Source organism: Manacus vitellinus, unplaced genomic scaffold (genome assembly GCF_001715985.3).
Source record: "Manacus vitellinus isolate BGI_N305 unplaced genomic scaffold, ASM171598v3 scaffold_20_pilon, whole genome shotgun sequence".
NCBI lineage: Eukaryota > Metazoa > Chordata > Aves > Passeriformes > Pipridae > Manacus > Manacus vitellinus.
The window spans coordinates 4,825,305-4,851,869 of NW_021939471.1; the positions used below are offsets into that span (position 1 = coordinate 4,825,305).

Consider the following 26,565-nt stretch of genomic DNA (forward strand, 5'->3'; position numbering starts at 1 on the left):
ATGAGAGTCCCTCTTGAATCTTTGCTTTTTCACAAAGTCAGGCAAGGAGCTAGTGGGAGAGAAATAACTTGTCATTGATTGATCAGAGCCCCCCAAAATGGAGTAGATTTTTTTTCCTCTCTGTACAGAAGTGGCTCTGAGTATTCTGATGTCAGCTTGTATGATATCGATCATTATTTACTCAGTTTGTAAAGTCACTTAAACAAGAATTCAATACATACAGAACCCCAAAGGTGCTGACTTTTGGCCACAATCTGCCTCTCTTCCCCACCCTGTTCTATTCTTTCTTGTCACTTGTTCTGTGTGACAATGTTCCCTGTTCCAGAAAACCTCCCTAGAGTTAAAAGGATCCCTAACACAAGTTGGGCTGCTTTGCTTTCTAGATTCTCCTAGGATAAAATGCTGTACACAAATGAGTTTATATCAGATTTTCTTCACTTACCTTAATTTAACAGTGAACTGTATTAATGTTTTAAGAACCATTGGCCTCTGGGGATGTGTTGGCATGCAGGGCTGCCTTTCAACCACAAACGAACTGTGTGGAAAAAAAGCGAAACAAATAGATTTTTAGGAATATGTACAAACAAAGTGCTGTTTTAGCAGGTGGGGAAATGGGGCTGGAATCTCTTAAAGACTTATTTCTCTACAGATACTGAAGTGGAAGCTATGTATTCCAACCCTGAGTTCTCAAAATGATCCAGCTTACAGTTGAATTGTTCTCATAAGAAAACAGATATTTGGGACACATTGAAAATCAAACCAAATTCTATAGTCCTAAAACACAAGGCTGATAAAAGTCTTGGTGTTCCAAACTTTTATCAGAACCATAAAACAGGGTGTGAAAATACATTGAGCATAGCTTCAATGAAATTAATAATTTAATCTTTTTTTATGTGTATATAAAAAACAAGTGAGTGTGTTTTACTTTCAGATGGTCACTTGTGGTATGTCTCTGGTATAGCCAGTACAAAAGGTAAGAGAAATTATGATAATATTTTCTCTATTAATAGAAGGGTGAATTGGGAGAGGAGTAGGGGGAGTATCTTGGTGGGGAAGAGGAAAGACAAGGAACACTTGCTTTAAAAAAAAAAGCAGAACGACAAACACGAAACCTCACAACTTTTCTCAGCAGAATGTACATAACTAAAATAAATGGGTTTCTGCCATTCACTTAGAGCCAGAACTTGGTCACAAACCCTTAACTGCTACCCACAAGAAGCTGCCTGGCACCTTCAGTTTCTAGGAGTTTTGATGACAGCTATATGTACTTCTTATATTAGGAACTTCGTCATAAAGTTTGAGTGTCTGAGGAACTTATTTTGTTTTAATTCTTAGCAGTACGGTCTCGCTGTTCCAGTTGAGGTAACATTCTCTGCACTGACAATGGCTTACGCACTTGCGGAAAAGATTGTAGAGCAGAAAGTTGACTTTTTCCAGCAGCTGAGGTCTTTGCACAGGAATAGGGTCCCCGTCGTAAGTCAGTCTGGTCAACAGTTCATCCAGTTTTTCTAGTTGCCTTCTAACTTGAAAGAGACTCTCTGCCAACAGCGTAAAACTACAGCAAGACAAAGAATTAATTTGCCATCTTTCATGCAAACCGTTTCTTAGAACATAAGAACTAGTGAAGTTCTTGCTTGGGGAAGTCAGAATCAGTATTGATTAGTGCTTTCTAGCTTTACCCAAACTCACATCCATTCATCTTTTGTTTACAGGAGTATATTAATACATCTGGCATATTACCTACTTTATTTTCAAATATAAATATTTTTGCAACAACAGAACACTGTCTGTGACAATTTGGGAGAAATATATACGAGGTCCTGATGTTTTATATGCAGGGCACTTGTGCCAGTATCAATTATTTCCTACAGCTCAGTAGTTTTGCAAAATGTATTCTTTGAAAGGATAATATTTATATAAAATGAGTAAGTTACCAAGACTGAAGAAGTGTAAAAACAGTAAGGAAAAATAAATCCAAACACCCTTGCTAATGTTTCAGTAGGGTATGTGTGTATAAAATCATCTTTTTAAGCTATTTTTAGCATCTTCATGGGAAAAAAATACTTAATTTAAAAACCCAAACCCGATTGAAACACACATATACACACACAAAGGCAAAAAATCTTTTTTCTTAAACCTTAAAAAGGTTTTCCTTCCTTTTTACTTCTTAATTTTTGCTTCGTCTATTCATAAGAGAAGTCTGACGGGAGAGAAATGACCAGGATGGTGACATTCTCTGGCTATTTTCTTTTTATTTGCAATTGCTTTAGTGTTGCCACCTCACAGACTTCTGCCATTCAATTCCTGCACAGTTTGAAGTCTGGAGGGGTGATGTACCTAGTGAGTCAAAGCATGAAGTCTCTACCCAGCTCCTGCCTAGACAAAACTTCCACTGTCCTCAATGACAAACTTGGTCAGCACCATTCTTACTCAAGCAAAACTCCCAAGAGAGTATGTATCATATATCTGGAACAACTCCCAACCCCAAAAATGAGTGGCTGCCACAAGTCAGGCTCAGCAGTTCACTGCAGTGTTATTAATTCTGAATAGCAAATTTTGTCCACCAGATCAAATTGTTAGTTATTTCCTTGCTTAGCTGCTGATAAATTTGCTGCTGTTGCAGCTGATCTGAGGGACTGATCATTTCGAGTGCAGCAGACTTCCTGTGGTTTTCAGTGGAAAGACAAGTTCAAGGCAGGTTTACCAGTTCTGGAGCTGATCGAGCCCACCGTGGAGAGGACCCCCGATGCAGGCAATCTGCTGCCGTCTCTTCCAGTCTAGCAGCTCTTCAGTCAGCATGTTGCTCATAAGCATATCGATTTCATGAATCACACGCCCTATTTTACTGAGTACTTCCTGCAAGGTAGGAAAGGTGTCACAAACTGACCACAGGCAGCAACTGCCACAAATTTCAGCAATTGTCATAAAGTGCTGATTACATTTTTTTTTCAATTATTTTGAAAGTAACCATACTTTCTTCCTACTGCTTCAGTGACAGGATTCATCACCCATTGTACTTGGAATTAATCCTGAATCTCTATGAACTCTTCTTCAGTAAAACTTGTATTTTTAGGGGGGTGAGAGGGAATATTGTTGCATTCTTTGTGGGCATAACACCTCCAAGATGTTGACACTTGCAAGCACTGGCAAGTTCAAAAAGTTCTCCTTTTGTTTTGCATCATATACAGTGCATTGGTTTTTTGTTTGCTTGCTTTAACCATAAAAAAACCCCCATGGACTCGAACAAATTGCCTCACTTATGAAGTGTGCAGAATCATATCCTTGTTGTTGAGCTGTTGTTTAATTGCTGATTCCTTAACTGTTAGTCAAAATCACCCATAGTCACCCAAACGTTTTGTGGATTTTTAACTCCTGTGTAATTTGCCTGTTCTTCTGAGATGAGACTTTAAAAAGGCACACATACACATTTGAGTATTTGGTGTGGGAATAAGGGGAGAAAGCAGATGAACCACAAATGACAAAACATTGTCACTAACCTTTCTCTTGTAGTCTAAAGTATTGAGCATTGCCTGCAACACCAACATTTCCTGTTTAATGTGGGTGCTGTTTTTGTCATTCTGCTCTGCAGGGGATGAAAAAAACCCAGTATAAATATGTGCAAGGGTGCATGTGCATGTTTATAAGGGGAGGGGAGGAAAAAACCATGACCAGACTGCAGCATGAGCTACTGAAAAAATAAACTGCATCAGTAGATTATGTAACTGCATATTTCATTTGAAAGGACTAACTTTAGAACAAGTTTAACTCAAGGTTTTATGGCTTCAGTCTTTACATGTGTATGTGGAACAGGAAAAGGCAGAAAAAACACAGATGAGACCTAGACATCTCTACATTTCTCATTCATGTGCATACTCATGGTTATTATGTACATCTGGCTTGGATCAGTGATTGATCTGTACACACAAATATGCTCGTGCTGTCAGCAGTGAGGCTAAAGCTCTTTGGACTCAGTGTGAATTAGTATGTCTGGCAGAGAGAATGGAGGTTAGGCATTTGAAAGAGAGATAAAGTGTTCATCACCATGGGGATTTCAGCAGCCAGGACTACTGGTCACTGGGGATTTCCCCCTCTCTCTAGCTTGTGTCCTTCTCTGGATCATAGTCTAGTTTTAAGCATCCTCAAGCTTACCCCATGCTCTTTCATGTGCAGCTCTTCCCCAACCTCACCTTTCCCCACATTTTGCTCTTCTTGCATCTTTCAAGCTATGTTCAAAAAAGAAATTGGTGCCAACTGTGTCTCTGCTAAGCTCTGGATTGATGTCTTCCCTCTTTTTTGGTAGAGGCAGACAAGTAACTGATGGTCAGCTCAGCCACAGTGATTACTCACACATGTTGTAACCTGGCTGTGCTGGTGTAGAGCACTTGTGACACAGTGAAATTTGAAGATCTGAAAGTCATTTTTTATAAGCAGGTTTGATTTTGCAAGTGGGGCAGGCTTCAGTCATCTGTGTGACCAATAATTATGAGTGGCCTGATGACTAACAACTCATTAAACCATGGCAACTTGCTCTTTTCTGGTTGCTGGGCCATATACAGCCTTAAACATATAGGATTGATGTGTTTAAGAACTGGGTTTCAAGCCCAGCATATTTGCATGTTAAAATATCTGAGCAGACACAAGCAGACCCCAGTTTCTTTTCTGAAAGAGATCATGCAAGGATTGTTGCCATGTGCACATCTCAACCACCACAGGCTGCTCAAACATGCAGTCAGAGTGCTTACCAGCTGCTTATCACCACTGTGGTCAAAAGAGAACAGAAAGCCAAGTTAGAGGCTGAAAAGATCAGTTTTGCACAACTCTGCTTTGGGAAATAAGAGGCTCTTCCACATCTTGCCAAGGAAGGACCATGTCATAAGTGAGGAAGGTGAAAAATAGATTCTTTAAATTGAGAAATTTATTACTTTTCATACCCTTATGCAGTTTATCTATAGAAATAGATACTTGCTTGACAAGTTCCTCTTTACCCTCTTAACCCCAAAAGTCATAATAATTCCAGGACTATAACTTTATGCAAACTGAAGATCCATTTTTTGTGTTTAGATATACTATTTGGGTAACACACAAAATCCCCTGATGTTGGAGTCAAGCCACAGAATCAGCCATTTCCCAGAGGATCTAAAGATGATTGTAAAGACTCTTACCTAAGCTTTGTATTGTTTTATACCTGAAGTCAAATTCCTCTTGCAAGTCTTCCAAGTATTTCACATCTTGGTCAGTCATCTTTCCCGGGGAAAAGAAATGAACAAATGTGTAATGTAGTAGTTTTACTTTCCTACCATTTGAAAATCCCTGAACAGTTCTGGAAACTCTGGTTTACTATCTAGTAAACTTTAAAAAAGATGATTGAATTATACATGCACATTTATAACTAGATTAATTTTATTTGTTTAGAAAGTCAAGTATTATCCTCTCTCCTGCAGTCAACAGGAGTTTATACAGCTTTACTCCTTCTTGTTTGCTAGTTCAAAGACATACTGGAAAGTAGGAATGATTATGTTTAGCCTGAGATTAACTGAAATTATTATACCAGTAATGTTACTTTCTTCTTGAAATTTTAAAGCAGGGCAAATGGATAATTTTGTGTTGACTTAAATGGAAATTGCAATGAGGTGTGCAAAGCCAAAAAAGGTGGAGTCAGAGGCAGGAGCAGAGCTCACAGAATTTATTTACAGAATTACTTAAGAATTTGGGTGAAGAAATGAAACATTTTTGCTGCTTTGGCATTTTTCAAGAATTCTTTTTAAAAGGTGTTTTCTAGTAACCAATCAATGATAATTCAAAAAAGGACATAAAAGAAGGAAAATAAAAAAATGTGGAAATCATCTGTTTTACTTTGAAAGTCTATTTCTGTGCTGCTTATAGGAAGCCTTGATTTTGCCAACAACTCATAAGCAATCCTTTTTAGTTCCCTGAGATGTGCATGTTAAGTGCCTGTGAAGATACAAAAACTTGTTTGCTAAATTAGGACACACAAAAATTAGCCATTTTGATTTACTCTTTATTTTGGAGACTAAAGTTTTAAATTATATGTGTAAGGTATGAAATCACACATGAAAGGAGCTGGCTAATTTCTGTGTTCAACTTAATTACCTACTAAAAGACCCCTGGTATCTAGGATATGTTCTCATTTTCACTGGTCTTTCAGGGGTGGCTGCACTTCCCCACATGGGCAGAAGGAGCAGCACAATAGGCTGCTGCTTTGTCTGCTTTCAGTCTGCAATTCTTATCTTACAAGTTTATACTTAGATAGAGATCTAGTATTACATTCTTCTAAAATTAGCTTTATCCTTTTAAGGGTTTGATCACTCTAACACTTCTCCATGAAAGGAGACACTGATGAGAGAATGATGCTAGGACCTCTTTCCAGTATACCAGAAGTGTTGCTCCTGAATGACACAAGGACAGGTATTTTGAATGTAATTTCTACACTGGGACTGCTGCAAAGCTGAAAGTGGGGCTGGGGTAGCAAAAAAGCCATAGGTAATCTAAGTCCTTATCCTGCCTTGAACTGGGCAGACAGGTATTTTCTGGCTGAGCTTTCAAGGCCTCTGTGGGACATAGCTACAGGTTTGACTCAGCCCAGCTCTGCCCTGCAATGGTATGAGAAACTCCTGGAGGATGGTTACCATCAGCTCCCAATGTTCTTCTCCCCTCACGTCTCCAAACCACGTAATTATGTCACGTAGCCTTCGGCTTTATAAAGGTCTTGGTACGTGACTCAGAGGTCGTGAAGGTTAGCTACTGCTGACCCAGCTAAAGGCAGTGCAGTTGCAGAAACACATCTAATGAACCTCATGTCTTTTTAGAGACAGTAGGTATGTTCTTACTGCACTCGGTGGTCTGCCTGCAACTCGCACAGGGATGAGTGTGATGGCTTAAAAATGTGTAACTCTCACACTGAGCCCAGAGGAGCTGTTAACACCTGGGGTGTGTCCTGGGAGGTTAGTCTGGGCAGATGTCCTTGGAATAATGGAAGATGGTTAGTGCATCTTGTTGGCAGAAGTCTTTGTGCTACCCACCTTAAAGATAGTTCAGGTATGTCTGTATGAAAATCATGTCTGCAGAGACAGCAGACAGACAAAAAAAGCTACCTGAGCGCTGTTCTTGATGGCTGACACTTTGTGTTCTACATTTCTTTGACGTTCTGAAACCACGGAGTTCTGTAGAGACTTTTCCAGCGGCCCCTGTAACACATTGAACAGATAACTGGTGGATGAGTAACAATAATGAGTGACAGTAACTGTATTGCAAGTCCTAGCATAGAGAGGGAATTCAGAAGCCAGTGTTCAACCAGCAGGAGACTGGTGTAAACACACAGATCTGTTTAGTTCCACAGATTTGAAAGACATGAGGCTTTAACTTTGAAATTCAAAAGGTGAAAGGGTATGGGTACAGAGCAGACATTAAACATCTAGTAAATTAAAGAAACTGGAACACAGATTATTAGATTTCTGAAAAAGACCCATGTCACAAGACTCCTATAGGAATATGTATTAAATCCACAGGTAATTAAAAAGAACTCATTTCACTTGAAAATTCTCTTTGGGTTTTAAATACGTAACAATTTCCCAAAAATAAGTTTTAAAGTTGTTGTTTTTTTCTTCAAACAACATAAAAATCATCAATGCCTTTTCAACATATTGGATAGAATGTCTTTTGCATTCCATAATTAATGTGAATGAATGCATTGCATAATTTAAAATATACACATCTGTTTTGCAAAGAATAATCTCTTTAAAACCTTTCCCACAGATTAAAGTCTTTGAAGATTAGCTGTGACACAGAAGTCCCTTACAGCAATGTTTGCAGCAGTAGAGCCACTAATGAAGTTCAAACATGAGTTTAAAGGGCAACATTTGGCAACCCCTAGTGCACACAAATCACTCCAGTGGAATGAGAGGGCAGGATCTGGTTTTAAAAGCATGTGAGCAGATTAACATGGAGCAGATTAATGAAATGTAATTCATTACCTGTACAGGCATGCTAGCTGCAGCCAATATTCTTCTTTCTTCTCTTAAGCAGTTTGAGATGATCACTGCTATATGCATGGGATTACCATGATATTTGCCCTGCAAGGACAAGTAAATACAACTTTAAAAAATTCAGAATTCAGATTGTCCCTCTGGAAATCACAAGCAATGTGCTTCAGTGTCTGTGAGCTAAAGCCTGGTGCAGGTGGAAAAGACAACCCTACTGGTTTTGGCCTTTGATAGTGCTGGTTCAGCCTTCCAGTGCAGCATCAGTCAGTGCCAACATAATAAAATATTCTTAGCGACGTTCTACAAAGATTATAAAGATACAATTCTGAGATGTATATCATTTGGAGATCAAATTGCTCCACTGCTACCACAGCTGTTTTGAAAGGGCTTTCCTGTCAGCCTATTCTGTGCATGATTTTATCACATCTTCGATTTTCTGTAGGATGTTGCTGTTAGCATGTAGCACTTCTCCCAACAAAAGTTCGTAAGCATATCAATATGGTAATGATGCAAGCAGAAAGGCTTCCTCAGCATAAAGTAGAAGGCTTAAATTGTAATGTCTATAAACAATTTTTCTCTTTCAAAAAATAATGTGCCTAAGATGAAGGAATAAGCAAATCTTGTCCCAAGCCAAAGAACCAAAAAATGTCTATATTTTTACACCACCAAGATGTAAAGGAGGACTGGGCAGAATTTGAACTAATATTGGTTTATGCTGTTTATCAAATTGGAATGACTGAGGACTCTCAAACAGCTTCTTTCATCGTGATGTATTCACCACTATCTGTCATCACAGATACCACTGTGTGATCACTGTCTCAGTATCCTTCATGGCTTTCATCCAGTATCATTAATTCAGATTCTCTTCATTCAGTGCTCATACAGGTTTTGGCCATTCATTAGAATTAATCCAGTTAATTTTCCTGTGCAGTTTCTAGAACTGAATTCTACAACTTCTGTTTTCCCCTCTTTATGATTAGTCTTTATTCTCGTGACACTCTTCTGCCACTGAGAGCTTCTTTTATTCTAGCTTTCTCTGAATGTGACACAATAAGTTTATACATACTTAAATTCATGCTGTATCTCCCTTTGATAGCTCATGCCAGTATTAGAAATGAGGGTGTGAAAACATCTGATAGAAATGCTTCTGTATGCCAACAGCTACCATGACAGTGAACATTTATTTCTAATGCTTTTTACTAAACATTTCCTGTGTGTTTTTGCATGAAATCTATGTAATCTGAAATACTTTTTCATAATTTGTTTTGACTTCAGTTACAAGGTAAAAAAATACTATATTAAAAATGGCAATTTTGATCATGGAGACTTGGTTTGAGCTGCTTGGTATTAAACACTGTGTGTTGATTATACGATGGTTCCAGGTATCACAGAATATTCTGAGTTGGAAGGGACCCACAAGGATCTTCAAGTCCAGTTCTTTAGTGAATTGCCCCTCCAAGGGCTGAACCCAGAACCTTGGCACTACTGGCATCAGTCTCTAACCAACTGAACTAATCTCAGGATTAATACAGACTAAGGTGATAGATATAGGACTCTTAAAATTAAATAATTGAGGTAGAAAATGTTCCCTTCTAAGGAAACTTTGACTTCCATGGCATTGTTAGCAAGGAAACTGAACTTTCTAATGTTTCTAGGGTTTCTGAAGTCTTTTCAGGACAGATAAAGTACATATCCACAGTTCAACCAGTGCTTACCCCAAAGAGTCCCAGTGCTTGCCCCCTTTGTCTTTAAAAGCAGTTCAGGACAGTGCTTTACTCCAGCTATCAATTATCAACTGTATCAATTACCCTGAGGAACAGGATATATGGACCTGGCTCTTTTTAGGAGCTTCTCTGGAAATAAGAAGTGGTGAGTAATACCACCCTAGGACACACTATGCCTTAGATGAAACACTAAACACTCCCTCCCTGCCTGCTCCTTCCTGGGCAGTGAGGGGGAACTTAAGATTAAGGATACACTCCTGTTTTCCATGTCAAATAACAGTGCCAAAGAGCTGTCATTACTTCTGTCTCCCTGACAGCTTCTTGGCTATAAGGGTAGTAACTATGTTCTTGCTGCACAGTTCCTTCAGCAATTCAGGTCCTGTAATATATTCATAGTCGCCTTTATTGAGCACATTCCCAATCTGTGTAGTATCAGGATGTAACTTTGGGAAGGGAAACATGGGAAATAGCTGTGATCTTCCTGCAAAGGATTGAGTGGAGTGTCATGTGGAAGTAAGGTCAGGGTATGGTCCAACAGCAAAAGCCAGAGCAAATTAACTGCTGCAAAGAGTGGCTGTGATCCAGCTGTGTGGTGCCAGCCCAGTGCCCATCTGATTCCTTAGGGAGTCAATCCAGGTTGCTAACTGGGATGGAAACAACCCATGCTTGAATGGGTTGTCTGCTCCTCAGTGGACTGCAACTGCTCAGCAAAGGATGAGTTTATAGTTAAAGACTAGCACAAGTGAAGTCAGGAGAGGGTGGCTGGGAGAGAGGAGAACAGTCATGACTTGTTTCAGCTGCAGTCAGTTTTATCACTAAGCCTGTCTCATCCACCTGTACCTTGATTAGATGAAAAAACAATCCTGTTATTAATAAGGCTTGGGACGAAAGCTGTGGGGAGAAATCTGTGACTGTGGAAGCCTACTGATGGACATATTAATTACTAAGTTAAGTCTGTTAATTTATGCTTGTTGCTGTTATTTTTTTTACTAGTAAAATAGTGTTCTGCCTTCCCCGTAGATGGTCTGTAAATGAGGACCATGCCACAAGTCGGTATCTGAAGCTACAATGCTTGTAGTCCCAGCTCACCACTGCCTGAGAGAATACAAGCACAGCAAGGGTTTAAAGGAGTCAAACAAAAGCTATTTAGCAAAGTCAAAAATAAATAAATATCCTCTCCTGGAGCTGGAGAAATGCATTTATGTAGAAGAGGCACTTAAAAAAAAATATTTTGACAGTGGGATGTGTTAAAATCCCCCGCTAACAATGCCGGTTATTAGGGACTTTCCTAAGCATTTCTAGACAGTATTCATATGCAAAACTTTCAAAAACTCTTCCTCTCTATCTTTTTCTTTGTTTCATTAAGAGAAAACCATCTGAATCAAGAGGTAAAGGGAAATTCACTTTTAAAAAATGTCTTTCTTCACTAACTCATAAAACTCTAATAATAAGCTGTGCCTGTACTTCTGCCTGTCTGGCGCTTCTTCAACTTGATTCACTTTGAGTAGACACCAAGAAGGTCAACAGAGAGCTGCCACCTGTCCTTCTGGAGCAGCAGCTCCTCAGACAAAGCTGGAATAATGGTAGATCTGCAGTGGAAACGCTTGTGACCAAAGGCTGGGAACAGGCCTTGCCTTTCTGATGGAGAGACGCTCTGAACTCTGGAGAGCTGACATGGAGCTGAGCTGTGTGCACAGCCTGAGTGGGCATCCCCTTCTGTTGGTCCCAAGCTCCCTAAAACAGCTATATTTGTAAAATACAGGCTGTATCAAAATCCCCTTTTGCAGTAAGCTGGCAGATGGATGGCAACTCAACAGTGATAAATAATAAATAAATTGTAATGTTAAACAATGGTAACTTATTAAATACCAACAAAGCAATAGTAAGTTATTAAATAACAATAGCTACTAAAAGTCACAATAACCAATTTGTTTGACTCTCTAAAAATAATAACAGTAAAATTTTTCTCCCTGTGTTTTTTAATTCTCAGCAGTAATTATTCAGAATATGCCACTTGGTATTCCCTTATTATCTGTCTACTACCATCTCTTGCTGTTCTGCACTTCTGTTTTGTCATTGTTCGAGGGCAGCATTTGCTCAAGATGACCTTAGTTCCTAAATGACTAATAGAAAACTCTCTCTTATCGTCAGAAGAGTAGTATAAGTTGAAAATTAAGAAATTTTACCCAAAAAAGACTTGAGATGGTGGAATCCTAACTTAGTGTAACAAGAACATTAGCAGCCAGAAGAGGAAGAGTGTGGATTCTGTAGTTACGCAAAATTGTATTATTAAGTATAAATATTTGTGGAGAAAATTGTCTTTTGATAAATACCAACAAAGAGAACCTGAGGATTCGCTTTTCATCTGAAGTTTCAAATAGAAATAACTGCTAATTCTGTTGTTCTTAGAAGATTTCTTTCTCCTCTATTCTGTTCCAATGAGGTCTTTCATATCGTGAGTTACAACAAAAACCAAATCATCTTTTTTGAACTGGCTTCTTCTCAATAACTACCAGCATGATGCTAAATTTAAACAAACAAGGGAAATTAAACTTTCATTCTGAACAGGTGAAAATTTTCTGTGAATGCTGATGACATTTCCTTGGAGAAAACCTTCCTATTACCACCCGGCATGTGCTCTTTCTGCTCCAGAGACATCTGTTGTGATAATATCTTACTAGATCATGGGGAAAAACAAAGAGGCATTTTTGCAAAAACAATTTATACATTACAGCATGCAGAATTTAAAACCTTTAGCCAAATTTTAAAACAGCTTGAACTATTCGGGGTATGTTAAGATGCATGAAACAGTGGCTGGGGAAATGCAAGATTTGATTCTGTAAGTTGCAAGATCATGAAGAAACTTTAAAATAAATATTATGACACTTTAAAATATATGTGCTTTTAAAAAGAACACCAAACAACTCTCAGTTTTAGCATCTGAAATTTGCTTCTTTCTCTGAGACAAATGAAAGAAATCTAGACTAGAGATTCATTCTCTTACTCTTCTTCCACTTTTTTTAATTTTTCAAATTTTAGCTGATTTTCCTGTGGGCAGTTCCATCACATAGTGGATCTCTCCCAATCAAACTAATAGTGGTATCTTGCTTTTCATGTGTCAAAGGTCTCTATGTCCTGTGCACACCTATCCATAATACTGGATGTGCACTACTTGCACAACTGACTCTGTTTTCAGTGGTTAAAGTAGAGGATTAGGTATTAGTGACTGTTGGTCTCTACTTGTAGAAGGATGTGCTGTGCAACCTTCAGAAAGTCAGTCAGGGGTTTACCTGGTTATCTCCTTGTTTTCAAGGTGACATTAAAAAAGGATTTGAGTAGGTTTTAGTGCTTTCCAATTCTGAAAAAGCACTTCAGAATTTGGTTGGGTTTTCCCTTCTTATCTCTCTCTCTTTTTTTTTTCCAACTATCAAAAACATCATCTGTATTTTTTTTCTAAGTTCTGCTAGAAAAACTCTTCTTGAGCTTTTAATTGTACACAATGGGAGCTTTACTTGGAGGCCTGGAACTGTTAGCTAGTATGACCACTGATGTATTTGTTCATATTGAATGAATATTTAGAGAAGCTGATAGAAGGGAGGTGGCACATGGAGAGACGGGAAACAGGATTACAAAGTCAAGCAAAAATACATTTCCTTCCCTATTACTCACTTGTTATATGCTTATTTTACAAATTCTGATATTCAGCATCTTTCCAGATAAGCAAATATCTCATCTTTCATAAAATCAAAAACCAGGGAGAAAAAAAAAGAAAGATTTGGTTTTGTTGTGTATCTCAAAGAAATGTGTGGGTGGGAAGGCATAACCGTACACACTTATTTCCCGTTTTCACCTTCAAATATAACAAACAACATGTTGCCTTGATTTGTTTTCTACCTTTGTTAATGCATCCAGGCAGAAAGTCTGATGAAGACAGTAGTGGAATACAAAGAAAGAGTCAGTCCTTATGTTACCCCGATAAAGATAAATTGCTTGGGAGTTTCTTGAAAGCCTGTATTTAAACAGGCAGTATTCATACTAAAAAATCATTTTCTACAAGAAAGATGGCTCTGTTTTATCTAGGTCTTTAAGAGGAAGTACCTGTGACACTATCTATTTAGACTGCTCTTGTTATACTTTTATTTTTAGATTTCCCCTTCCCCGTCTCAAAATACATGAGAGAGCTTAAAGGCAAACTCATTGTTTTAGAAAACTCCTATGATGTGTGGGAAGTCCTAATACATAGGTCTGTAGTCTTGTAGTTCTGCTTTTCTCATAGTGTATGATGCATAGCTTCCGAAAGATCATAATGTTTTTAGGGCATGTGCACCCAAGTTGCAATAGGCAAAGCTGTTTGTAAAAGCACAGTGAATGAGCTGTGAAGGCAGAGGTCTTTTTGTCTCCCTCTCAAATTCCACTGTGGAGTCCCACCCAGCAGCCACTAAAATCAGTCAAGGAACAGTCTATAGAAACAGCAGATTTCTGAGCAGGTAGGGTGAGATACAGCTACAGAAAATACATGTCTCTAGGACTCATCATCTGACAGTAGAGCTGGGCAGCCAGGGAGGGATAAATAATGTAGTGATGCTTCTTATTTAAATGAGATTTATTTGAGAATACATAACTTCTTATTTTTAAATGAGATTTATTTGAAAATAAATAAAAACACAAGTGTTCCCTATGAAAACGGGCAAAACAGCAGAGGACAGAGAGGACTGATCCCCATCTCCCCCTCCTCCTCTGGACTCAAAGACCTGAGTATTATTAACTAATCTCTCAGGCAGATGTTCAACTGCAACTGAGGTCTTAATACTTCAGAATGAACAAAGCCCACAAAAGGTTATTTAGTTTGTTTCCTTGGTTTTTTACCCCTGTCTGTAAATTAACTCTTATTCGTCCTGCAAAACCAAAATGAAACATTTATAAGCTGTTAGAATTGTGTTCTTTAAATAATAACTAGAAACCCAAAAATATTTTACTTCTAATGGGTAACCTCTTTCGGTGTTGTATCAATCGTTTTTATAATCTTTGTTAGCTGAGACTGCTAAGAGCAGACAGCTAGCTGCTTTAGCACACAGACTTCTATGCAGGGTTTCCCATCTGAATGCCAAAATTTTTTGTTAACAGCTTTAATGTTTGAACTGGAAAACTCACTGGGGGCAGTCTAACACAATCTGAATTGTGTTAGGCAGCAGGACACACTGGTTTGAAACACATGTCCCACTTTGAGGTGTTGAGTTGTTGATCTGGCAGGCTGCATGAGAGCTAAATACATGTAAATAACATTTTGAAATGGATGTTTTGTGGTTTATTAGGAACTTTCTCTATTTTGTTCCATTCTTACCCTTTTGTAGGCTATAACAGGAAACTGCAACTTAAACATCAGTGGCTCTTTCCACTCTTTGCAACTGTTTCTCAGCACAGGGCTTATTAGAATTGTTTGTGGAGTACCAACTGGAACGTCCTGTTTCAGATCTAATGCTATTTTGTCCACTTTCTTTGAGGTACCAAAATAAATAATCTTAGGATTCCTCATATATGTACCTTTCTGACATAGAGGCTTATGTAAACAGTCATTTGAATTAAAAAACCTTTATATATTCATTTTAGTTCTGTCTGGAGAAGCACAATGATATTCAGTTTCCACTATAAATAGAAACAAACTGGGCAGTATAACCAAGAACATGAATTAGGAATGCACTACTGTGTTACTGTTTTAAGTACCATCATGTGAAGTAAGATGCTATTTGTACTGTGTAGAAACAGGGTAAATTTTTTATGGAGAGAAGTGCCATAATGTTAATATATGTTGTTTAAGATGACAGAAGATACTTTCAGATGCTGTTCCAGACCTTTCCATAAAAAAAAAAACCAAAACAGACCTCTGCAGGAGAAAGTATATGTAACTAAAGTATTATTTCCCAGCTACTTAGTATAAGTTCCAAAAGTTTGTTTTTATATAACTGGTTGGTGTGAATCATCATATCTGGTGATTCTGCCTGACCTCTCCCTTTATAAGCAGACCCCAAGGTGTTAGTGGTGTGTGTTCACAGAGACCTGCTCATTCAGGCAGAATCCCATTGCCCTTCCTCCCCTCATCTTAGAATCTAGCAGGGCTGGTGATTGGGTAAAGTTCACCAATACTGGAGAATCTCCTGTGAGTATTAAATGAATTTCATGAATATACATAATTTACATCAAATTGTTCCCCAGAGCACACAATGTACTCATTAACTTCGGCTTCAATGGTAAATGAGCAGAGCAGCCCTTCTTATTATTCCTGAAATCTGTTATTTCACTTTTATAAAGGAAGATTTATGTAATCAGATTTCCCCCTGAATACCATAAACAGTGATGTGACACAGATGCATGTTGCCATTAATGAGAAAGGATTGCTTTCAGAAGTTATCTTCAGTCTAGAGCATAAATGAGGGCTTCAGTTATGAGTAGGATGATTCTGGGAATTCCTGCTTTTGTCCTGATGTCATCCTGCACCCACTGCAGTGCACAGCACAGACAGTGGCTCTTCAGCTCCTGAGAGCTCACCTGAACCCACCCTTGGGCCAGGCTGCATTCCATGGAGCTGCTTCTCGTCTAGCAGGTACCTGATGAGTGCTCCAGATTTCCAGCTTAGAGTGTTTGGGGGAAGGACATCCCTGAGATGAACATCACTGAACATTATTAGAGACTTACAGGCAATTGTCCACCAGCATCATTCCTAAATGGAACAGTGGGACACTGGTGTGTAGTGGCCACCTCTGATTCCCAAGCTACTCTGAACCTCCTATTCCTTGGCTCCCCTGGTGCACTGCAGCCTGGCTGCTTTTCCCTGACTGAGGATTTTGGCATATGAGGCAGGAATGTGGACAGTGCCTGTCTTAGATGAGTGTCTCTGCATTCCACCCGTCGTCTTTGTGTACTAAATCTACTTGAGTATTGTACAGGAGCTTACATCAGGGACAGGTTCACTGTCATGTGAAAACATTCTTTCTGAAAACTAGGATGTAATTGTTCAAGGGCCAAGGTTGTGCAGACTGTTGCACCTGCAATTTGGTTCCTTGAAGTGCTAGGCAGCTCTCCTGAGCTTAACATCTGCCCTTTACTATTTGTTGTCACGGCAACAGCACAAACCATCTCCTTGTGACTAATCTGCTTTGCTTTTCTCAATCTAGGTTTTAAGAAGGAGAAAGAACCACAGGCATAGTTTCCCCACTCTTTCCTCCACTGCCTCTGAACATTTTCTGCCTCTTCCCTTTCCAGAACCACTGCTGGGGGGAGCAGGGGCTCTGCAGAAAGATGGACAAAGAATTTAACATTAGAAAGTGACTGGGCTGTTCTGTATCCCACTGAAAAGCACAGCAACCAAAGGCTGCTCTGCTAAAAAAAGGAATCCAATTTACTGACGAGAGAAGCAATAATAATGTAAGAAGTACATATGAAGGATTTTAACCTAAAATGCTGACCATGATTTTAATACAATATGTGCATTTATACCAGATTAGTGTCAAAAGTGATATTTCAATGAAAGCAGGAAATAGAGAAGCAAATTTCAGAGAGCTAGCAGTAACCACAGCTGCTTAACTAAGTTTCTCAGCACTATTTTCAAGTGCTTACAACTTTTACAAATTGCATGTTTCCTGGTCAGTGTTTCTTTTTGCCTCCAGATAATTTTGAAGATGTAAGCAGTCTGAGCAAAAAATGCCACGTTCCTTAGTTATTTCTCTAATGGTGAGAGAATAGGGATGGTCCCTGTGGGATAAAAGCAAAGGTGCCAGGCAGACCCATCTTTGTGCTAAGAGTTCTAGTCTTTGACCTTCAAAACACCCAAGGTTGCCCAAAACTGCATTACAGTTATGAGGCAGGCAAATTCTCTCTTCTTTCACTACTTATTTTCATGGAACAACTGACATATTTATGTCAAGATGTTTCAGGTCAAGGTCAAAACATTTTCTCAATTTTATAACAAAAAAGAATCCCAGGGAGATCTTTCAGGCGAGGTGTGCTTGGCTATGGTGCTGGAAGCTCCTAGACATAATTATCTCTAGATTCAGTAACAGCACCAGGAATCTAGATCCTAAGGAGTCCTTGTCTGTCTGGCAAACAGCTGCACAAGCCATTTATAAAGCGTGCATTGCTTTCTCTTCTAAGGTTGCTCTTCACTAACACCACAGTTGTATTTCTGATTAAATTTTAGTCCCTCATTTTGTGTTTTAGAAAGAACTGCAGATTCCTTCTGAATAGCTTTTGTGAGTTCTCTAATTTAATCTTTTTTTATTATTACTATTGCCATAGTATTTAGGAACCTTTAGTACAGCTCAACATATAATGCTGTGTACGTAGTGATAAGGGATGATTTCCAGCATTTTCTCATTTGTCGAGTATTACTCAACATGGTAACACAATTTGGCTCAAAATAATCAACAAAGATTGTACTCAGATCGTGTATTGAGGTTGAACAGCTTTGTGTGTGTGCATGCTGTGCATGTGCCTGTATTTCTGTGTGTGTGGTAGAGAGGGGAAGGAAGAGGAGTGTGAACTGTGAAATTTCAAAGAAGCGCCTGCACTAGAGAGCAAAGCAGAGATAAAGGTGGGCTCATGGTAACAAACCTTCAGAGAAAGTCAAACCAACACTGTTCGCAAAGTCACCAGAAAGGAAAAGATGTTTACAAAAGCAGCTTCCTCTCCTATTTAGGAACCCACTCTTTCTTTCATCAGTCAGTGAAAAATCTCATTAGTTTTACGGCGTACCCTTCCAGCCTCCCTTTCTGTGGGTGGCACGTTGGGACAAAAGGAGCCATGGCACTCCACTATGCACATCAGTCACATTCTTCTGGTGTTGTCTCATGAAACTGTCACAAACTAGCTCAAATCACAAGACTTAGGGATCTGCAAGGGCTTCCGGCTGTGGGTGGGAAGCCAAATGCCCATATCCAAACTTTGCATATATTCAGCAATAAAATGCAACCAGTGATGCATAAAAAAAACTAGACCCATAAGTACATAATTTGCATACTCAAATTTAAGAGTGTTACGGCAGATACTGTCCATGCTATGTGTCATGTGCAGTTCACAGTCCATTCACAATTCTTGACAGTTAATAACAAAGATAGGCTATCAGCTGATTTCAACTATTATAGCATTTCTTTCCTGATGTACTTACCTAACCAATGAAGATATATTTTTAACAGCTGAAGCCAGGAGACTGCCTGTGCAGCTCTACAGAACGTGCAGCTCTACAGAACATGCAGCCCATACTTTGGCTGAAAATGCATTTATCTTTTGTGTTCTAAAGATTAAAAGTTGTAACATAGTATGTTACACAAACATCCTAATAGCTGGTGTCATAGATTTCTTAAGAGAGTTTAAGTTATTATTATTTCTGAATAAGACAAATAATAATAACTCTCAAATATTGCAAGAGCCTGGACCTACTCCAGCCTACATAAATTATTCTGGAAATCAGAATATAGACTGTGGGTGATAGTGTTAAAGGTCAGGAAAAACTCCAATATCTGTATCTGGTGGTTCACTTGTAATTTGAAATGAGTAGCTTTTTATCTAAATACAGGTTATCTGCTGTCTTGATGTAATGGAGATAGGCCAGCATTATTAGTGATGGGCAGAGCAGTTGGGTTTTTTTGCTCAGCTGGAAACATTCTACTACAAAGCTCAAACTCAGATCCTTTTTTAATAAGCAGTATAATTCCAGCATCACACGTGGCCTCTCAAGGAGTTTGTAATGCAAATCTACAGACCTTTGCAAGCCAAGGGAGCAAAGGGACCTGCCTGCTTGAGAAAGCTTGCTAAGGCAGGGCCTGGCAGTGCTACAGGGTGATGGAGGAAAACAAGCTGGTGCATGTTGCACCTTGTGGGGCACTACTTTTCAGAGCCAGCAATAGAATGAAATGATGGGTCAGGCTACTCTATATGGACTTGACTGTTGTTCTTTCTAGAGAAGGAAAAGACCAGTGCTGGTGCTCCTGTAACTAGTACGTGGTGACTGTAACCCAGCTGTTCAGCTGTAATGGGGATGCCCGAGCATTTTGGCTTGTTCTGGATTTGTGACTCAGACCCTTGCCACCTGAGAAACCGTTTAATCACAAATGACTTAAAACTCTCCTTCTTTTATCTGTCTGGAGTAAGCCTCCTTTGCTTTGTGCTCTCTGTGAAGCACTTCATAATTTCCAAACATGTCAGGATTTCAAGGAAGCATTTTTCACTCTGGCCATGTTTACACTGGTTATTATGTGAACTCACATGTGTGCACCCAAAGCCTGATTGCTTGTCTTGGTGTGCCCAATTTCCCAGAGTATGCAGCACTGATGCTTCAAGTTTTGGTAAAAAATTTAGAAAAAAATACATGGTGCAAAGAGTAGAAGGAACAATGAGAGACTTTAGTTTTGTAGAGCTTGTCTGTACGTATATACTGGTTCAATGTGCATGTGCACATTGTGATGGTATAATCATAAATGCACTATCTTTTAAGCCAGGAATACACCAATGTACAAATGGAATACACCGTTGCCCTGCTCTTTCCACACATTCCACGCCACTGTGGAATAACCCTTTACAAAGGTGAGACAGCTCTGTCTCAGCCCTACTGTGGTAAAATGTGCCAAGACCATGAGAGAAATTACAGGATTAAGCTTTCTGCAGTTAAAACCAAAAGCAGTTCAGTAAATTTGGTGTTTGAATAGTACTGAAATTATGAAAAGTGCTGCTACACAAACCAGAAAAGAAACAGAAAGTGACTTTATTTTTAAGTTACAGGAGGCCACTTGCATAACACAGGATGAAAAAGTGGTAGTGATGGAAATATTGTCATGTTTTTAAGAGGCCACAATTAGGGATAAAGAGCAGAAAGACACAGCCACAAAGAGAAAAAAATAATTGGCAAAGTCAGGGTAAGATTTTCCAGACCAGTGTGTGTTTGTGTATATATATATATATATATATCATAAAAAAATGTTTTGCAAGCAGTGAAATTATCATTTAAGTACTGATGGAAAACACCATCAAAGAGGAGAAAAAACCCCAAACTTTCATTAAACGCAGTTGCATATGCACATAAAGGATATGCAGAAGACAGATAGATGTCAGAAAGTAGGTGACTAATGAAGTGGAACTCTGAGAATCCTTGCCTTAGATAAACAATTATTAGAGAAACATTCAGCTAATCAAAATAAATATCATTTTGCAGAAGTATAACAGAAAATCCTTTAAGCCATTCACAACAATAATCCCAGCTAAGCATAAAACAGCAAACATGCTAATGATTTACAGGGATTCCTTTTTCAGGTGCTGCCTTAAGCCCCAAATATGTATTTTTATTCCATAGTTAAATATCTGTATGTGGCTGAAAGGTGTTACATTTGTAATAAACATGAGCATCCATAAGCACTATACAGTTTTATTTGTAAGAGCTCAGTGAAACACAGATACACACAGAGCTAAGGAGTCACAGCACTTGTATCCAAGGTGCATGCATTAAAACATGAATTACTGTTCTACAAACAAACCAAGAGTGGAATTATTATTTTGAATTGTCTTGTTGAAAGCTTGGCCTTCCCATAGCTGCTTGGAGTCTATAGCAATCAGGACAGCTCTGAGCTGTGCACAGGAACAAAGTACATTCAGCAGAGGCTGGGCACAGCCTCTAGAGACCAGTAACAGTGTACAATGCAATCTGTCATCTGAAGTAATGACCCACCTGCAGCAGCTTCCTGATTCTTTTCAGATTGTGTATCAAGAGCAGATTCTTCTCCTGTGAAACCCGGTCCAGCTGTTCATCCACTTGTATTATCAAATTCTGTAAAAGGATCATTGCCATTGCTTCATTGTTGGCTGCAGTCTCCCTAAAAAAAAAAATAAAAAAATCAGTGAATGAGAACCACACATATTTAAAATGTCGGGTAATGTGCCAGTCTATCAGTACAGAAAATTATAATCTGTTCAGAAATCTAGGTAGCAAAAAAAGGCTTTAAATATACGGTGACCTGAATATCGTTAGAGGTTTGCCAGTAATTGATTTTTAAGATTTTGGGGTGTTTTATACTCACATAGATATGCACCTATAAAAACAGGGTGAGAAGTCAGCCAGAGGAGACAACCAGGGTTTTCTAGTCTCTGCTTCAGTGAATATTTAAATACTTCTACCTCGCTTGTCAGAGGAAATGGGGCTTATGCAAACTGTCCCTCTCACTCAGTCACAGAGATATAATTACTGAATTTGCTGTCTAGTTTCAGACAAAGCTGACAACAGGCTTGAAGTCCAAAAGATAGTATGTTCTTACAAATTTCATGGAAATCTGGCAGGTTGGTAGAGGAGAGGAATCCAAATTAATGCCTCCACTGAGGGAAACGGCAGTAATAACTTGCTCCAGGAGGCAACAGCCAGATGGCCAGTCAGCAGATATATCTCTTCACACCAGGCACCAGATGAGCCTTCGCCTGGCCAAACTATTTGGGGATACAGGAAGACTCTGAAGCTACTGATGAAGGGTATGTAGGGGACAAAGGACACAAACACAGGTAAAACCAGGCTTTACTGGTTCTGCTGTTCATGGTACGGCTTGGACGTGAAGGGTAATAACGCTAGGGAGCAAAAGAGAGAGGGAGGTAGAGTTTGGACAGCAAGGCATCCTTGTCCTTGGGATAGTCTCTTTCCTTGCCCAACAGATGGCAGATGCCTGTTTGAGATATGCCTGCTAAGTCTAAGTATAGCAAAAAGGAGGTTTTATTGCTTCCTGCATTCCTACAGCCCCATAAATAGTGTACAATAAACAGGAAAGATTATATTCCTGTGCAAATTTTTGTTTGGTTGGTTGGTTTTTGTGCAATAGTCCTGTGGGTTTAGCTTGAAAAATTGAGATATAGCTAATATAATGGTTTTTTGGCATTTAGTTTGGAATTTTCTTACAATAACTATCAAGTAAAATCAATCCAAATTTGTGCATAAATTCACTTTCTAGAGAAGAGTTCCTGGAAACAGCTGGCTTGTTCCCCAGAATTATCCAGCTTTAAGTGCGGTTTTGGACAAATGAATAATTTTATGCTGCAACAGGTAATTGTATAACACTTCCGTTGAAAGTAACTTTCATTATTTTTTTTATGAAAAACCTGTAATGTCATTACAGCTAGACCCTTTTTATTGGATTTTGTTTAGGAGTAAGTTCAAATGCGAAACCTTGCCTCCAGATATTCCTTAAGTTTAAACAGCTAAATCCATAACTAGTGGAATACTATTCTTGGAGTGCAGATGTCTGTGCAGTTCATAAATGAGCACCGTAAAACCTGCCAGAAAACAAAAGAATTGTTCGTAACTGAAATAATATGAAAGAGAATAAATGTAATCCTACCAGTCTTGGCTTTCTATCCACTGTGCTAGCAGGTGCCGGATTTCCATGGGGAAGTTATCATCATAGAACTGGTCCACCTGCTCCAAAAATTTTATTTCCAGTTGTTGAACTTGACTCCATTGGGACATACTGCAAAAGAAAAGGTGAAACATGTTTGCCATTGAAAAGTGAACATGAATATGCTAATTCAAAGTGCATAAATCACTTATTTTCATTGAAGTTTTTATGTACTTCAACATTTCTGTCTATCCTGTCTTTCAAAACAGGTGGTGGTACTTGAGTAAATTTAGTCCGTTAAGGGGAAGAGGGAGAAAAGTGGGTAAGACCATTAAAAGAAAGTTCTGATTTTTACACTTGAATAGGCACCTCTGTCAATTCCCTTCCTTAATGTAAATGTTTTGGGGTACTTCCTGATGCTTATGAAGTGGTGACATTTACACAGCATCTCTCATCAAGAGAAGTAGTTTAGGACTGTACTCTTCAAATCCAGTCAAAACTATTCTTATTGAAGAGTAGTAGAAAACAATGAATTTGTTCTCTTCTTGTTGAATTCATACCACTGAAGTTTTTCCTAAAGCCATTATGGTTGTGTGTTACTGTGCTGTTCCTAAAGCCCCACATCTTCTGTTTGGAGAGTACTGCTTTACAACCTAAATTGTTCATCTAGTACATCTTCTCCATTTTAAATTGCTGTAGAATTATATTTGATGTTACAGAAAGAAAAAAGCAACTAAGCATAAAGTCATATGAAAACTGTAAGTCAAGCAAAAGTAGCACCTCCTGATGACAGGCTCTGAAATTCTTAGTGAAAAAAACTATTCCAAGTAAGTTTTTCCTACTTGCTGAGATCCTGGAAATAGAAGCTTGGTTGTTCCAGATTTTAGATGAGCTGAATGAATATCTGCTCCTCTCCATGGTCTAAAGAGATTATTTTGGGTGAGCAGACACTCCATGAGGACATCTCAGCCTGAGTACTCTCTCCACTCATGAGAACATTACCTTTCTGACACCTGCTCTCTAGGGTCACACCCCATCATCATTAATCCCACTGGTGAAAACACCATTTTCATTGTGATGCTTTCAGTGCAGGACAGACTGATACACCACAGCCTCAGGGCAGTCTTTGCCAGGCTGTAATCCTGCATGTGGACAAAAAGTCAGTGGTAGTGTTGAGAACAGGCCACCCTGGATGAGCAGAAAAGAGGAATGCCCTAAGGCCTGTGCCCTGGGATCTCAGTCCTTAATGACCCTATTCCCACACCAGAGGTGATCTTCCCTTTCATCAGAATCTTTGTTCATGTTAACAAAAAACACAAAATCCAGTCAGGGGCTAATGATCACATTGCAGTAGGTCAACAAATTACAGATCTGTTTGAACATTTTTGACAGAAACATTTCCTGAAGAAAAAAAAAAAGATGAGATTTCATCAAAATGGACATTTTTGTAGAAAGCTGACCTTTTTATAAGCAGCTTTTCTATTTCCAGTTCTGAATCATGGTTTCAGAATGTCAACAATTTGAAATAGAGAAAACATCATATTTTTAATGATGTGGTCTTTCTTTTTGCTTTTTCTTAAGTCAGAGTTTAAAAAAAAAAGATGAAATATCTCAAGGTGTGTAACGGAGTCCTGAGTACTTACTCATGCAAAAGTAAAAGTGACAGGTTTTAGTTTCTCCTTAACAAAGGCTGATGGGATGATTCAGTGTGTAGTATGAAGGACACTATATAATGTCAGTGGAAATGTGCCCAGGGATACATCCCTCCTCTTTTATTTCTTCCATTCTGAGAGGAAAAAATATTGTCTGAATATTTACTTTGTTTCTTTAAATTGCTGAGCAGGAGTAAGGCACAGGAGTGTTTCACTGTGTGGCTATATTGATAGTTACAAAGAATCCCAGGTCTTGTTTCTGGACGTACTTACAGTGAACCAAATCATGATGCATTAATACCTTATAGAATAGTATCACAGAATTGTTAAGGTTGGAGAAGACCTCCAAGATCATTGAGTCCAACTGTAACTCTTTTCTAACTTATACTCAGTAAAAAAAAAAAAAAAAAAAAAAAAAAATCAGATTAGTAAGGCTGTTCACTTTCAATGGGACTTTTTATTGCAATTTCTAGTGAATTCTGGTGATTATGACATCCTAAAAATATTAGTAAGGAAATTTATTTTTTTATCTAAAGAGAAACAACAACAAACAAGGCAGGATTTTGTTCAGCCTGCAGCCCCCTTAGGCCTTCCAGGTAAGGTGCAGGGATGCTCATGTGCATAAATGCGTGCAAAGCACACAGGTATGGTTGCTTACTGGGATTTTTGTGACATGTTCAGTACAATACATATTCCTTTTGTGCAAAAGAAGTCACAGGGAAAGCTGAGAAGCAGTTTTAGCTCATTGTGGATGGCCCTTGAAGGGAACTGAAGAGAACTTACAGGAAAGATGGGGCAATGCTATTTACAAGAGCATGTAGTGACAGGGCAAGGGGGAGTGGGTTCAAACTGAAAGAGAGTAGGTTTAGTTTAGATATTAGGGAAAATTTCTTTACTGTGAGGGTGGTGAGGCGCTGGAACAGGTTGCCCAGAGAAGTTGTGGCTGGCCCATCACTGGAGGTGTTAAAGGCCAGCTTGGATGGGGCTCTGGGCAACCTGGTCTAGTGGGAGGTGTCCCTGCCCGTGGCAGCCGGGCGGAACGAGGTGACCTTTAAGGTCCGCTCCCAACCCAACCCATTATATGATTCCCGGCAGGAGCGGGTGCCTCGTGACGGCGGGTATGAAGGTGCGTCCAGCTGCTCCCTGGACAGCGCAGACCAGGCATATCCCGCTTTCCGTGTGCCCAGGTGCTCGCCCGGCCGCCGCCGGCTTTGCCCTGGAGCCACTCTCCGGCGCTCCCACCTGTCCCCAGCGCTCCGTGCGCCCCGTCCCGCCCGGCGCTACGCTCCATCCATCCATCCATCCACCCATCCATCCATCCATCCATCCGCTCCTTCCCGGCGCCCCACTTGCCTTTTCCGCGGGTCCGGCCGAGCGCTGGTGCTGCTGCTGCCGGCGGCTCCTCCGCTCCCGCCGCCGCGCTCTTAAAGTGCTGTGCCCGCCTCCGGCCCTACTCTGCCTTCCTGTGAGTCAGCCCCGAGGGGCCCAACCTTTGCAGGGCTCTGCCGGGCTCTGCGAACCCAGGGCGGAGCGCCGAACCCGGCATGGCCCTGCTTCGGGTGCTGGGAGACGTGCGGGAACCCGAGTCGTGACAGTCACCTGGGGAAAGGTCCGAGCAGGGAGGGAATTGTTTGTCTTCAGGAGGCTGAGAAATAAATAGACCTTTCTGATTCGTACTGTGCGGCAGAGCCTTGGCAATCACAGAGGTTGGAAAAGACCTCCAAGATCATCGAGTCCAACCTTTGGCTGAACACCACCTTATCAACTAAACCATAGCACTATGTTTCGTGAGCACCTCCAGGGATGCTGACTCCACCGCTTCCCTGGGCAGTCTGTT

The 26,565-nt window shown here is 39.6% G+C and overlaps 1 protein-coding gene across 1 annotated transcript in view; it reads right to left on the minus strand.

The window, feature by feature from the left end:
• STAT4 (signal transducer and activator of transcription 4) overlaps nt 1-23,207 on the minus strand; it is a 38,871-nt gene extending 15,664 nt beyond the window's left edge. The window contains exons 1-9 of the mRNA XM_008928985.3: nt 23,080-23,207; nt 21,432-21,576; nt 7,992-8,090; nt 7,113-7,205; nt 5,163-5,241; nt 3,498-3,583; nt 2,705-2,856; nt 1,397-1,555; nt 443-535 (exon numbers count right to left, since the gene is read on the minus strand). Coding sequence (XP_008927233.1) covers nt 443-535; nt 1,397-1,555; nt 2,705-2,856; nt 3,498-3,583; nt 5,163-5,241; nt 7,113-7,205; nt 7,992-8,090; nt 21,432-21,576; nt 23,080-23,207 — 1,034 coding nt within the window. The remainder of the gene's footprint in view (nt 1-442; nt 536-1,396; nt 1,556-2,704; nt 2,857-3,497; nt 3,584-5,162; nt 5,242-7,112; nt 7,206-7,991; nt 8,091-21,431; nt 21,577-23,079) is intronic.
• Nucleotides 23,208-26,565: the final 3,358 nt, after the last annotated feature.